The sequence below is a fragment of the Apteryx mantelli genome, chromosome 2 (genome assembly GCF_036417845.1).
Source record: "Apteryx mantelli isolate bAptMan1 chromosome 2, bAptMan1.hap1, whole genome shotgun sequence".
NCBI classification, from domain to species: domain Eukaryota; kingdom Metazoa; phylum Chordata; class Aves; order Apterygiformes; family Apterygidae; genus Apteryx; species Apteryx mantelli.
The window spans coordinates 77,771,811-77,786,320 of NC_089979.1; the positions used below are offsets into that span (position 1 = coordinate 77,771,811).

The 14,510-nt window shown below is 42.6% G+C and overlaps 1 protein-coding gene across 3 annotated transcripts in view; it reads right to left on the reverse strand.

Moving 5' to 3' along the window:
- The window catches only part of NFATC1 (nuclear factor of activated T cells 1), a 117,411-nt gene that overhangs the window by 32,708 nt on the left and 70,193 nt on the right, over positions 1 to 14,510 (reverse strand). The window contains exons 8-9 of one of the 3 annotated variants that reach the window (XM_067290946.1): positions 2,507 to 2,886; positions 2,288 to 2,430 (exon numbers count right to left, since the gene is read on the reverse strand). In XM_067290946.1, the coding sequence (XP_067147047.1) occupies positions 2,368 to 2,430; positions 2,507 to 2,886 (443 nt within the window). In that variant the 3' untranslated portion in view covers positions 2,288 to 2,367. Of the gene's footprint in view, positions 1 to 2,199; positions 2,887 to 14,510 lie in introns of those variants that run through there. The other 2 variants (XM_067290948.1, XM_067290947.1) reach the window with 2 other exon arrangements.

The following is a 14,510-nucleotide window of genomic DNA, read 5'->3' on the forward strand; positions in this document are numbered from 1 at the left end:
AACCCATACAAAAGCAATATATTTACTGCCTGCTGGCACTAGTATACAGAGTGTAATCAAAACAATAAGTAGTAATAACATTGCTAAAAGTGGCAGCAAAGGGATAACATACTGTAAATTAATTGAAAAGAAAACAAAGGTAAGAGCAGGAAGACATCTACTACAACTGTGAGAATAAAAGTTGATCAACCCCTCTGGTATGCTTCTAAGATTTAGAAACTGGTATAATTGGGAGAATTTCCTTTGTCTCAATTACTTGTACAATCGCAATGTACCACCAGTTTTGGAGGGGTAGGTGTTTAGTTTTTGGAACTACATAAATTAATTGCTTTCTATTATTTATTGTTACAACTGTTGCGTCTATAAATTTTTTGCTTGGTGTACAGTTCTGGTGGTCAGCCACAAAACGGTTTTCATAGCCTACTGGATGGGAAAGGGAAGGTTATCTGGATTTGGCTGGTTGAAAAGGACTTCAAATTCAACCCTAAATATCCGTGTAAGTGTACAGGGGGAGCCTCTACAATTACTTCTGCTTCAGAGGACTGGTGTGCATGCATGTCCAGAACCGGGGATTGAAGAGGGCTGGGTAGGACTAAGCCATTTGTTTCGTCAGAGAGAAAATCTTTGCAGAAAAAATTAAAACCTCTGCTCCGGGACACGTAACAGCAAAGTTCCCCTGCTCCTCCAGGAGAAACCTGGAACCAACACCACTGAGGAGCTTCATCCACCACTCCCAAGCCACAGTCCTATCCCTCCGGCAGAAACCAGCCACAGGCAGCTTTGAAAAAGCTGTGAGAGAAGTGGCTGCTGGATTCTGGAGAGGTAAGGCAGTAAGACTGCTCATTTTTTGTGCTTTTCTAGAAGTAGAGCTATGGACTAGATTTGGTTTCTAGCTGTAATCTCTTCCCTCCCTGGATAACTTCTGGTTTCTCTCAAAGCCAGAATCTGGGCATGGCTTTTTGTTTTGGTTTGTGTACATTTTTGTTGAAATCTTGCTCCTCGCAGCATAGATATGTGGTAAGAATGCACACTATATGAAGAAAACCTTGTCACAAAAGGCGTGTTGTGCAAAACTTTAGTGAACTGAACTCCTAACTATGAAAATTCCTTAGACCTGTCTATCATGTAACCAGTAATAACTTCTGTTAAGGAAAATCATTTTCCCAGAGCTGAAAAGCAATAGGCTGCTACTCAAGCTCCAAAGCATTTGTTTGTAATCCTAATTCAGTGAGTATCATGCTGTTTAAAATAGAATGACTAAATATCTTTTTTTTTTTTAGTGTAGTGAATTGTCTTTAATTTCTCCCTGAAAGACAATCACATTCAGATGTTCCTTGGCACCAATTAGTTTCAATGCAGCCACTTCAAAGGCATTTCTTTTTCAAATAGCACGGTATGTTATATAAAGTTATATGGCTATTTGAAAGGGAATGCACGTAGTGCATTATGGTGAGGGTTGAGAATACTACTGGGATACTTAGCAGTAAGTGCTAAATCACAGTTCAGTGAGGTCACATAATCAAATTCCAGATTACCCCTTTTATTATGTTCAGCTAATAAATCTTTGGAAACTAGAGTCTGACAAGCTCATCACAGCATTTTAACATTTCAGTCGTGCGTGTAGAATATATATACATATAAAATCTTACAAATGTTAAAAAAAAAAAAGGCAGCAGCAAGTCCACAATAAGAACTGAAGAAATAGTAGTCTTAATGCCAGATGCCACCAGACTGAAAAGTTACGCTGAAAGATATGCCTCCATTTTTAATTTGAACTTTCTCAACTGAAGTAGAGTAGTATATCATTTAGTTCCAGTGAACAGATTTGCCTATCAGAAGTTTCACTGCATTATGGATGGGACAACGTTAAATATGTTATCATTGCAGTTCCACGGGTCACTGGCATAGGCATAAGCCAAGACCATACAGTTAAGATTATTGCAATGTAGCTATTGGTCATGCAGCTAGCTCTACAGTAACTAACAGCATGTAATACTTAAATGACTTGGTTTCATTATTGCAAACAAAACTCAAGAACCCGTTCCCATATAGAGAAAATCCGAGCAAAACTCTGCACCATTCCACAAGGCTGTTAATTGAACTTTCTTCCACAGGGATTCAAAAGGAGGAGGGGTTAAGAGAACTCACTGATATAGCAACATGGTTGAATGCAAACCTCTACAGCTGCGGAAGACTTACCATCGTCCAGGTACATCTGGTCCAATTCCTCAGGTTCTCGCTTGATCATTACAGGAATAGGGGCCAAATTATGATTACTTTCCTCATGCAACTCTGGCAATGACAGTGGCTGGTTTGTTGGAGACTCATTTCTGTGAACCTTCGGCAGTTGCTGCTGCTGTTGACCCATTATGGATGAGTGAGTTGGACTGCAGGACTGCAAATAGGTTGGCTCTTGGGTAACAGATGGAACTGGAGAAGAGGGACTGTTGGGATAGAGTGTTTGTTGGTAACCAAGGGGACAGCTACTGCTCAGATGTTGACTCACCTGCGGCTGCAGCATGATGTGAGATGATTGCTCGGGAGAGCTTGGGTGCACAACTATAGACCTTGGCACTTCCTGTATGGTGGGGACACCTCCAGCAGGCTGCTGAAGTCCAAGGTGGCCGTGGCCCGGGTTGGGGATGCACTTGTAAGGAGAAGAGGAAAGGTCATGCAGCTTGGGGCTTGCGTTGGGAGAAGGTGACATCACAGCGTTTCTCTGCTGACAGGAGGCGAAGCCAGCCACAAGGCACGAACCAGGATCGGGGGGCATCATGATCTGTTGGCTGTAGTACGGTTTAGAGAGAGGGCTTAAGCTTTGGTTCATTGGTCCACAGGTTTGAGCAGGCTCATAGTCATCTGTGGGTTCTGTTTTTATAATTGGAACTGTTAAAAGAAAAAAGTTTTAAATAAACATGAGTTGCATATTGGTATGATCAAGTTGGCTTGTGGCTAGGATACCCTTTGCAAAACAAACAACGTCTTGAATAAGACTCTGTGTGTCTTTTGCCTAGTTCTCCCACCCTATAAAAAAAAAATGAATGAGTCATCAGCACAAGAAAGTCACAGCTGGTTCTAATATTGAAAAGGACTATTTTCTTTGGACTCTCCTCCAGCACTAATGTGCTATAAAAATCTATTTGCAAATAGCTGTGCTTCAGTAGAAGCCTTGGACCCAAGGGCTCCATGGATTTGTAGTAATCAAAGCAAGAATTTTAACTTGGATACTACTGGATTTCTACGGCTACTGATGGCCCATTTGATAAATGCTTGCGTTCGATAAACTCGAGCATAATAAGGTAGAGATGGGGCTTTCAGAGTTCAGTGAAAGTAAAATGGCAAAGATAAATGACAAACTACTATGAACAAGAAGTTTTCAATTACAAGGGTTTTTTTTGAAAGAGTAGGATTTGATTTACTTGTTTTTACATGATTGTGTTTAATCTTACTAACCAGCCAATAGGTGTAAAATATGCAGCAAGTTGCATCCAGCTCTCAGTGATTCCAAGCTGGATCCAAACTGCCAATGCCAGCTCCTAAAAAATGTTAACTCAATCTCTGCCTACCACAAAAGAATGGCTCCTATTCTAGACCTCTGCTTCCTCCACCCATTGTCCCAAAGGAGATCCTAAGTGACCTGTCAAGCCGGGTCTGTAAATGCTACCAGTTCATGAACACAATGACTGTCTAGTAGCATCAGCTCAGTTATGAAAAATGTGACTTTCTTTCTCAAATCAGAGAAGAGGGCCTTCCTCAAATAAAAGCACCTTTTTCACATCAGCGTTCTCTCTCAGATCAGAGGGAGGTGACTTTCCTGCTTCTCCCACAGCACATGCAGTTCACAGGTATACGACACCCACTTTCTGTATCAGGAAAATTATAAATAGCAGGGCTAAGCCAGTCAGCAGATGTATTTTTTCTAGCCAGGTGCAACTGTAATGCATAGAGCAATTGAGTTTGAATGCATGGTAGAGTTTATCTTCTTTCCCAAAAAGAGGTCCACAGGAACAGCCACAGCTTGAAAGCACTGTTGGAAACTTATGGTGATATCAGAGAATTTCTGTTAGAATATAAAAATAACTGACCTGTTACAGCACAAAGTTATTAATAAAACATAGTTAGACAACTCAGCTCAGAGCACATGCGTTTCTGCCTGCATTTATATTTGCAAATGTGTGTTCTACGAACACCCTCAAACATGCTCAAGCCGTTTACTGTTATGTTTGTGCATGAGTCTTTTGAACCCCTAAAAATGCACGTGTGTGCATGTGTGCATATAAAATCTCTTTTAACACTCACAGATTTTGCTGCTGGTGAGTGCACTTCACTACCCTTGTTTTACAGCACCCAGCCTCTTGTTAACTTTGCTCCTTTTATGTTCTTTTAAATATAGATGCTTGCAACACTTGCTTTAAGATTTCTAGCACTCCTAGTAAAAACATGTCTCTATATATGTAACAGATGCACAGGTGCTGCTCAAGATGAATGTACTAAGGATAATGGACTGTCATTGGATTCCTCATAATCTTATTTTCACCTGCTCATGTGCTGCACGCTAGTTAGCATGGCTACTAATGCAGTTGGTTGCAGAAAAGCAGATTCCAGGTTCAGTGACAGCTTTATAAAACCAATATCACACCCTTTATGAAAATACAAGACCAAAGAAACGCACCTAGATAAACATAGCAGCTCAGACATTGTAAGAAAAAACCTTTAACAAGTTCCTGAGCTAGCAAATATTCTCACATGTTTTATATTAGGATCACTGTACTAGCACTAACCACAGCACAGCTGGAAATATGATGGTTGTTGAACACTGAATTTTCCCAATATATCACTGTTATAGAAACACCTGTGCTAAATAATTCCAAGCTCAACCACTGGCAATTCAGTTCCAGTAAACCGTGGGTTGTCTTACTTGTTATAACCTGGGGTAGGCTTATTGCCCTGGTGGCACGCAGGCTGGAGGCAGGAAGCTTTAAGGAAGATACATTCCTGATCTCAGGCTGATCTCTCTTTGTAGCCCTTCTATGGCACTTCTTTCCTACTTGGTTTACCAGCCACTTTTTTGTCCCGTCCCTTTGAAATTTTTCTTTATAAAAGCAATGCCATCAGTGGTCTATTTGGAGGTCAGATTGGTGGCCACAAACATTGGGAATCTGTAAATTAAGTTTCTGTTTGCCACTGCATTAAAATACAGCTGTGGCAACAAATTGAGGATAACCAGCAAGTCCCACTCTGTACCAGGTGAAGGACCAGACACGAGCAGGGACGACCCCAGGCATGTCAGGCAAGGACTCTCTTGGATGTGGTGACAGCAATCAAGGACATTCTTGACTACCCTCTACAGCAAATTCGGAGTTCAGAGGCAAAACAGAGGCTGGTGTTAATCACAGGAATCAGTCAGGGTAACTCAAGATAGCCTGTGCTCTGATGGTGGGCTGGTAGCAAGAGGGGGAAACAAAAAGGAGGAATATGAGATTAAGCAGTACCTCCATTTTATGTGACATCAATTTATACCATCCCCTTGCATTGCTCTGAACTGATACTCCTGAGTCTCAGGCATTTCATGTGATGGCAAACAAAGTGTTTCCAAGTGAACAGTTGCTATCTGCACTTAAGGTTTAAACTCGTTCAACTGAATTGTGTCCATTACTTTTCTCAGTGTGGTTTTCTGGTGTAATAAAAAGGTCTCCTTTTGCTAAATATCACATACGCTGTTTGTGCGCTAATCTCATTGCTAGGATGTAGGTGTTTCCCTGAAATATAGAAAAAGTATGAATGCTGAAATTGCAAAGGGATTTGTATCTGATTTTTCAGGGCCTTGCAGTTTGTATAGTCACTTAACACTGCAAAGAGTGAATGTATGGATCCTACCAAGTTGGGATGACAGCCATTCACTCCAGTTTAAACAAGTGTAAATGTCTTCACAGTGTACCAGTTTGGAGAACGAGGCTCTGTAGGATTTTTTTTTTCCTGGAGAAATCATTACTAATGACCCAGATGACTTGGAATCAAACCTGCAAAGCTGAGTATGTCAGCAGAAATGCTGACATTAACATTTCACTTTCTGACCAGACTTCAGCTTTAGTATTTTTCGGGAATAACTATACTACTTGACTTGCAGAAGACAGATATGCCACAAATTGCTACATTATGCCAGATAACAGTTTATTTATGACACTCTACCCAGTATCTGCCCCTCTCCAGCCTATATAACTTCACCAAATGGAATAACAAAGGCCCAAAATATTTGCCAATGCTGATACTTTTCAAATGGAACTCAAATGAGCTGTGGGTTTGACTTTTTGGTCATTTAGAAAGGATTTTGTGTCCAAAGTTGATGTAAAACATCTTATGTTCTTTTTTTTTAAAAAAACAAAAAAAGCAGTATTTTACACTCACTTTGCAAATGACTGCACAGAGCCCAAGGCAGGAGCTCTGCATATTTCAAGGCAAACCTTCTGAAACCAATGCAAAACCACTTTATTTTGGCACAGCCTGCTTCTGTATCACCATGCACTGGCTCCCCACTTACCATCACAGCATCTATGGCACTACTCAAATGAGCTAAAATACTTGCTCTGCATGTAATACAGCTACCAGGTTCCTGATGCACCTTGTCCCCTTCCTCACTGCCCTTCTTTGGGCCAAGATCCTCAGCTAGGACAAACAGCGTTAACTGATTTACAGCACCTAAGGATATGGACCTTGGGGCCCATCTGCATTATCAAACCATTTGCTTCTAGGCAGGGATCTAGTGAGTTCCTTCAGAGTAGTCATGGAAGATCACCAGCCAGTAACGGATTAACGTTACTATTTACCGATTGACTCACGTTAGATTAACTTCCAACCTTCGAAAACCTGAGGCCAGAAAAGGGGTTTTCATTCTCAGATACATCCCTGTAGAGGCACAACAAGCTAATTGCCATAAAGCCTATCCACTTTCACTGTCATTCACTTGCAGAAGTGAGTATTTTACACAGGGAGATGCAATGTGATATACAGAATACAGTTAATTTTCTCTGGATTAATATTTATCAGAGAACAGTATTAACCTGGCTGACTTCTAGCTCAAATATTTAAAATCAGCCATCATCTTAAATGATTTTGTGAAAAACTGCCAGCTCAAAGAGACACTCCTAGTCACAAAGCAGGCTTAGACTGGCAAACAACAGAAAAGCCCTACAGCTGTTCAGAATCTGCAAGCACTTTTAGCATAAACTGGACTATTTTTTAAATTTAACAGAGCCACATCAAATGGTAATACACATTCTGTCTTAGAGCTGCTCTGTGGTGGTGAGATAACACTCAGTTTTGCGGACTCTCAGCTGACTCGAATGAAAAATTATAACCGAATTTGCCATACACTGAGATTTGCCAATAATAAATTAGAGCAATGAAGTCAGAGTTTGTGAAATTGTAAATACAGAAGACAATGCATGATTTTTACATAGGCTCAGAAGTAATATTACTCATTAGGAGACCTTGCACTACTGGAGGATCAGGCCCTTCCTATAAACAGGAAAAACGAACGCAAGTTCGGTAGTACAGTGAATTTGTAAATGCTTGCTATTTCACAATGCATTAGGGTGGCCAACAGATGATCTCCAATTGTCCTCAATTCCAAATACTAAAATGTGACACCACTCAAAGTTCCAAATTAGCCTGATAAGCAACTTAATCTGCGCTAATTGGTTTTAAATGGTTTGACGACATCTCCTTAGGCTCTGGCCTGGTGTCGTTATGTCATCTAATTTAATATGAAGTCCTGAGAGCCATGTGCTGGCAGCAGCCCTAGCTATAAATCACAGCTACCTCCAATTCTTGCTCAGAGACTAGTCCTATGACATCATACCAAGTCACTGGGCCGCAGACAATGGCCCTCTGTGCGGACCAGAGCGCGGGAGAAACATTGCAGCCAGTTCTGTGAGCCTGAGTTTAAATGAAAGGCCTTGCTAGCAGGTAAAACGTTAACATATCAAGCCTTGAAGAAAAACAATAAATCACGCACATTCAGTAGAGGCAGTCAGAAAGTGCTTAAGTATAAATTATACATATTTCTTGACAATTCTAACAAGTCTGTTTGCTTTTACACTTTAGCAAGCCAGATGGGTTTTTAAACCTTTCTTTTTTTGGGTGCTATTAAAATATGTGAACTGAAAAGATATAATCATATAAATTATACAGATGTTTATCCTGATTAACATTAAACTAACAAATTCACATTTCCACATAGTATTATCAATGCAGACATTTATGGCACTAAAATATATTTATTTTGCCCTTAGTTTGATTGAAGCTATCAAACAAAATAGCCACCTTTCATGGTGCAGACTATGATGTAGTTCTCTGGCACCAGTGCACATATTTTGGTTAGCATATGAAAATCAAAACACTACTTTTTTCATCATGTACACACACACGCACATTTCTTCAACTTCTGGAATAAATGTCTCATAATTGGTAAAGAATTTAGGATGAGACTTCCAAGGAGAGCTGAGGAATTAGATGGCCGAATCTCCATTACTGAGTTGAGCTCCTAAATGCCATTTGTGCCCTTGAAAACCTTCCCTGTACAACAGTTTTGAGCCAAATAGCACACCCTCTTTACCAAGAACCAGATGTTCCTTCAGAAACTGAAATTCTCTGTTTTGCCACATCAGAGCAGCAGTATCCGGGCAAAACTTTCTCAAACACCCTGCCAATGTATCTCCATCCCCAGGTTACAAAGGACTCGTAATCTCCGTGACCAAGGGACAGGCACTCATCACTAAAGGGGCCCTTTGAGATGTGGGCCACAAACTGGGTATTTTTTTAACTGGGCACCAACTCAAATCAAAATGTTTTTTTAAAGGTCAAGCTACTATCAGATCATTGCTTCTCGGTTAATAGTATCAGAGCACAGATGACTCAGAAACAAAGGGAATCACAAGCTATCAAGAAGCTGTAGGCAGCATACATGTAAAGCAGCAGCTTCTATCTACATAAGCATTTGAGCTCATTCACCCTCTCCTGCTAGAGTGTGAACAGAGCCATCCGACAGACTTTTAACTAACTATTGCTGTAGTATCCTGGTGAGATAGAGAACTACACTACTCACCACACTGCGGAGACCTAGGCCTCTGAGGAGGCGTACAGGGATTGAGGGATGCACGGCCACGCAGGCTATTTTGTCTGGTATCTCAAGCTCCTGCTAGCGCGTCAACACCTCATACTTCTCTGGAAAATAGTGGGCCAACCTACAGTTCTGTTACTATCATTGGGCATATGTGAGCTGGATGTCCTATCTTACCCTGCTTAGCCAAAGAGGCATTTTTAATGAGGTAGAATGAAGACTTTGGAACTTTTACCATTAAAATATATCTATTCTATAAAATGCACATTCTTCTACCTAACACAAGAAAGAAGAGGGGAAAATCCCTTAAAGGGATTGTTTTGGGAAATGAGAAAGAAGGAAATTTTTTTTAGTATGCATTGTTCATTCAGTCTCCTTTGTCAGCACTGTGGCTGCCCTCTGCACCTCAAGTGGGGCCAAGCAAGTAGAGGAGGACCAAAGTCCCTCGCCACCAAGGCATTTGTGGAGCCAGGTGGGAAGGGGCTGGCCACCCCCAACGGTAACCAGGGTGTTCGCAGGCTGTCCGGCTGCCCCCACCTCAGCGCTGCCTCAGGGGGCTCACAGAACTGCTGGCCACTTCCACAGAAAGAGCAAATGCCGCTTTCCAAGCTGTTTCTCTTGATCAATAGGAGGGGTACATACCTCCAACACACGCCTGCCTGCACTTTCTGTTTTTGTGTGTATATAATTTTATGGAATTGGGCACATATGTATGATTTTGTATAAGAATAGCATCTAGGTGGATGGGAGCCTTGCACATACATCTTAGTCTATAATCTCAGACAGTGCCATTATCTGATTAGATTCCAGGTAACTCAGTTACTAAATGCTTTTCAACAGCTGTTAAGCCATTAGGTTATTCAACATATATTTATAAGACAACAAAAGATTATATATGGTAGCTTGGTTGGGGAGGAGAGGAAGGTAGACTAAGGGCATTTGGTTTGTGTGTTGGTACAGAAGACAAGATACGCATGATATTTCTTTGAACCGAAAAGGGGAAATTTTTTAAAAGACTTGATTCTTCTTCTACCGTAAGACCTTATTAAATCTTACAATGCTGAAAAGGATAAATTAAGTCAAATTATTTTTTTCTCCTCTAAGGGAAATGCTAGACCTGTGAAACAAATTACAGCTGTGCTTGCTTTTTTTTTTTTTTTTTTTAAACAAAACACCTGTTTTCAAATCTTTGGTCTCCTTGCCTGTATGAAGCAGTTGCAGTCAAAGATGACATGGCCTGAGCTGTTGGAACACGGCTTGAAACCCAGGAGTTCACACTAGAGGCCTGACTGAACCAGATTAGTCTTAAAAATGGTATTTCTCTCACCAGAATTTCTTGAGATCATATCTCTTTGTGGCAAATATTCCTTCCTGACGCAGGAGAAGGCTGATTCAGCTTAGCAAGGAATAAAAACTAACACCAGCAACTTCCATTGAGAGTATGCCTCCTGATGCGAATTCCTGCTCTTCTGCCCTAGGCCCACCGGGGCTGCTCTGCCATCCTTCCCACCGTGTAACACCCTGCTTCATGAGCTGTCTCAAGCTGGAGGTTTGACCATGCACATCCAGGCTGCATTTGCCGTGACTTTCTACGTCATTTCAGTCAGATGTGCCAAAACTCACAGGGGTGAGCTCTTTTCAGCTCGTCACTAGAGCACAACATTACCCCAGCAGCACTGACGTTACTCTCGCTTTCCTAACGAGGAGACGGGGACGGTAAAACAAAGGCTGTGGGCAGAGACCCCAAAGGGCAGCAACGTGGGGGCGGCCAGCATTTATGCAGCCTCTTGTCCCCAGGCAGCGGCGCACGGTCCGGGTGGGAAGCGCTGACGGGTACCAAACAATACTTACTGTGGAGGTCCTGCCCCGAGGCTATACTCACAGTAGAGTATTTCCAGTCATGCTGACTGAGGAATTAACTGGTTCACAAAATTCACTTTGTATACTATAAACATTTATACACTCTCAGGTGTATCGCATACTCTCACCCCCCCAGGTTCTCTTTCTCTCCCAGGATTTGGTGGCCGGCACCAGTCTGCAGTAGGGCAATGCTGCCGCGGCTTGCTCAGCGAAGGTCTCACTGGCCCATCGATGGTTTCCTTCTGCCCTGCCAGTACTTTTCTCCCAGTCCCTCAGCAGCTGCAGGCAGTCCACGCAGAGCTCCCCAGCCGGAGACCTGGCTCCCTCCCAATGCACCATTTCCACCCTCTTTGCAGAACGTTTTGAACCCTGCTGCTCTTGGTCATCTCAGCCCCGACAGGCTCCTTCTCCTCAGAGACTGATGCAGTCCCTCCTGCAGCCAGCGAAACGCATCCTCTCCTGTGTATTTTATCTAGAGCAACCACCAGAATGACATCCCCTTTAGGATCAATCACAGGGCTAGATTAATTATGATGATCAGCTGCTTGAGGAGAACAAAAATAAACATCTCCTGTAATTCAGCCCATGTAATTCTATACCTCTTTCTCCCTTACAGAAGTTTTACCTTTTGGCTTTTAAGCTAATTGGAAGGTTCTAAAGCCCAACCTTGCTAACATATGCACGTGAAGTCATTGGGATGCAAGGGAAGCAGTCCTAGAAAAGCCAATCCAGAGGGATTCAGGGATCAAAACTACAGGCTGGATTTCATCCTCTGAACGGGGGTATTTGAAATGGGAGGTACTGCCAAAATGTAAGTTTATATGCTGGAAGTTAACTATTATTGGTGATCGTTGCTGCTACAAGGGGGCCTGCTGGTCAGATGTATCCAGGGTCTTCTACCTAGTACAAGTCCACCTCTGCTATAACAGACACCTCACACCAGGTAGTGCTCCTTCTTAGTCTTCTAAAGGAAGATGGGGCACTGCATGGCGAAGCAAAGTTCACCTCTAATTAAAGATCAGATGGGGCTAGCTAGGCTCTGGCTGGTGGCTAAAACAGGTTGTCACTGGGACAAAGTGTGGGCAATTCTGGTGGGGACTAAACAACTAGGAGAAGAAGCCCTCAACAGCACAATGCTGGAGAAAAAGGGGACAAACGTGAGCGTCTCCTCTGCTGTCACGACAGATCCCACTCCACTGCTGGAATGGGAGCAGAAGGGCTGATGGGCCCTGATGGCGATGATGAATTTAGGGATCCTGTTAAATAGAGACAGGACTCTGACACAATCTCGCCTGCTTTTTGTTACCCTGTTAAATGACAAAAGTATCAGCCACCTAGCAGCCAAAATGAAATAAACTGTAACAGTACATAGTGTAAAACCCAGCAACCATGATTCATATTTTCATCTAAAAAAAAATAAATAACCCCCCTGCAGCCAACCCTCCTTCCTCTGTGTTGTTCTGCCCTGGGTTGCGCAGCCTTTATCATGCCCCCAGCTGCAATCCCGCTGCTTCCTGGCTCGCCGCAGCCAACGGGAGTGTTTCCAGCAGACCTGAGGCTTTAGGCCTGACTCTCAGTTGTGCTTGGCCCTCTTTCACACTGCCCTGCCAACGCAGCAATGACTTAAAACAGGTCTCCGAGTAATGCACACCTACTGACGTAGGTGCCCACTTCCCCAGCTCCGCGAGGGGGCTGCAAGCTGCTCCCGAGGCGCTCCACGCTGCCACTTCCCTTTTCTGCCTGGCTCTCTCGGGGGCAGGCGCTCGCTGCTCACGAGCACTAGGCACCCGCGTCCCCAGCGGCCCCCCATGCTGCTGGCCTGCCCATTGCTCTGCTCCCTGCCCCTTCCCCACCGCCTCCTGCAGCGCCCGGCGCTTTCGCCTGTCTCATCATTCGAGTCCAGGGCGGAACAGTTCCTCCTCGCAATGATTATATTACATATGTTGCATTTTGGCCTCATTTCCCCCGTTCCTCCCCCAACTGTTCTCGTCTTATGAGCGTTTTGCAGACACAGTTAGGTTACAATAATTTTGCCAGCCTCAAACACAAAAATTCCACAAATATCCCGAGTTTCAAGGTGTCAGGAGATCAGTAAAAGCAGCGCTTGTGTCACATTAGAGTGGCAATGCTCTGCATCCTCATTTTATTGTTCTCTACTAATGTGACCAATGTAGCATTTTAACTTAGAAAGTGAGCTGTGGGCGGAAGAGGTGAGGTGAAACAGAGGCATGGCGGCTGAATGTAATCACTAGAAAACTGCTGATTGCACTCATCTATAGCACAGTCAAGAGATAATTTTAGAGCGAAGGCAGGAAGTTAATGCTGACAAAAACGTGCAGTGGGCACCGCTCACCATTTTCAGAAGCACACTAAGCACTTTCTTTGCTTTCGTACTGCTGTGCTGTAAACAATAATAAGGTACTAGTAACCACAGGGCAGGTTTTCAGACAGTTTAGTAGCCAGGTTTTGAAGGAACTCCGTTCCTGCTGAGCCACTTGTCCAAATGGCCAGACTTTCAGAAGAGCTCAGCACCTTGGGGGCTTATGTTGGTACCTGCGCAAAGACATTTCAAAAAAGCTGGCTACACAGATGAAGGTTGCGCACTTGAAAATCTGGCCCTACAGATGGCAAAACGCATGTCTCAAAGTGAAAACAAAAGTTCCCAGCACATCAACGCCATTTTAATAAATACTAACAGCAGTGAAACGATCTTTTAATAATGCTTTAAAAATTAAAAAGCCTGACAGAAACAGAAAACAGGAAACATTTTATCATCAATTCTTTGCAAAAGCATATTTTTCATTCCAGTAAAAGAATTACATCAACTTTCTTTCTTCCATCTTATTAAAAAGTTCCTGGACAAACTAGCCTGCCTTTGCTTTGTCAAATATCACTACTTGTCTAAATATAATTCAAAGAAAAACTCTTCTACGTTCACCATTCTTGATATCCATATTCATCAGATAACAGAAATCATAGAGAGCATTAGCTCCTATCTGCAAAAAACAAGTTCTTCAACAAGCTTCCTTCATTTTGATGTGCCTATTCAAAAGAAATCTGAGTAAACAGAGATCTAACCCTTATCATTTAATGAATTATTTAAAGTCATCTGCACTCTTGCCTCTGAGTTGGAGAACTCATTCAGCTTTCTTAGCAGATGAAAGCACAGGATTTTGAACCACAGCATGCATATCTGGTTGCTTTGCATGCTTCTTCATCTTCTCCAGATTAGTTTATACCTCAAATGCTACCGCTTATGTCTAGTGATTTCAGAAGACTGTTCTTCCTGTTCGAAAGGCATATATGTGCCAATGGTATCATAAACTCATCTAAACAAAGTGATAAGCAGTCACAAACAAAAATGAGAAAAAAGCATTCATCTAAAGTGCTACTGGATGAAAATCCAGTGCAACTGCAGGGTTCACTAATGGTTTCCCAGAACATACTGCTGTGCATAATGAAGCCTACAGCGCGCTGCTGCAAACAGCAGCAGCAGTGGAGGGATGGTAAAAGCGGAATATTCTTGCATCTG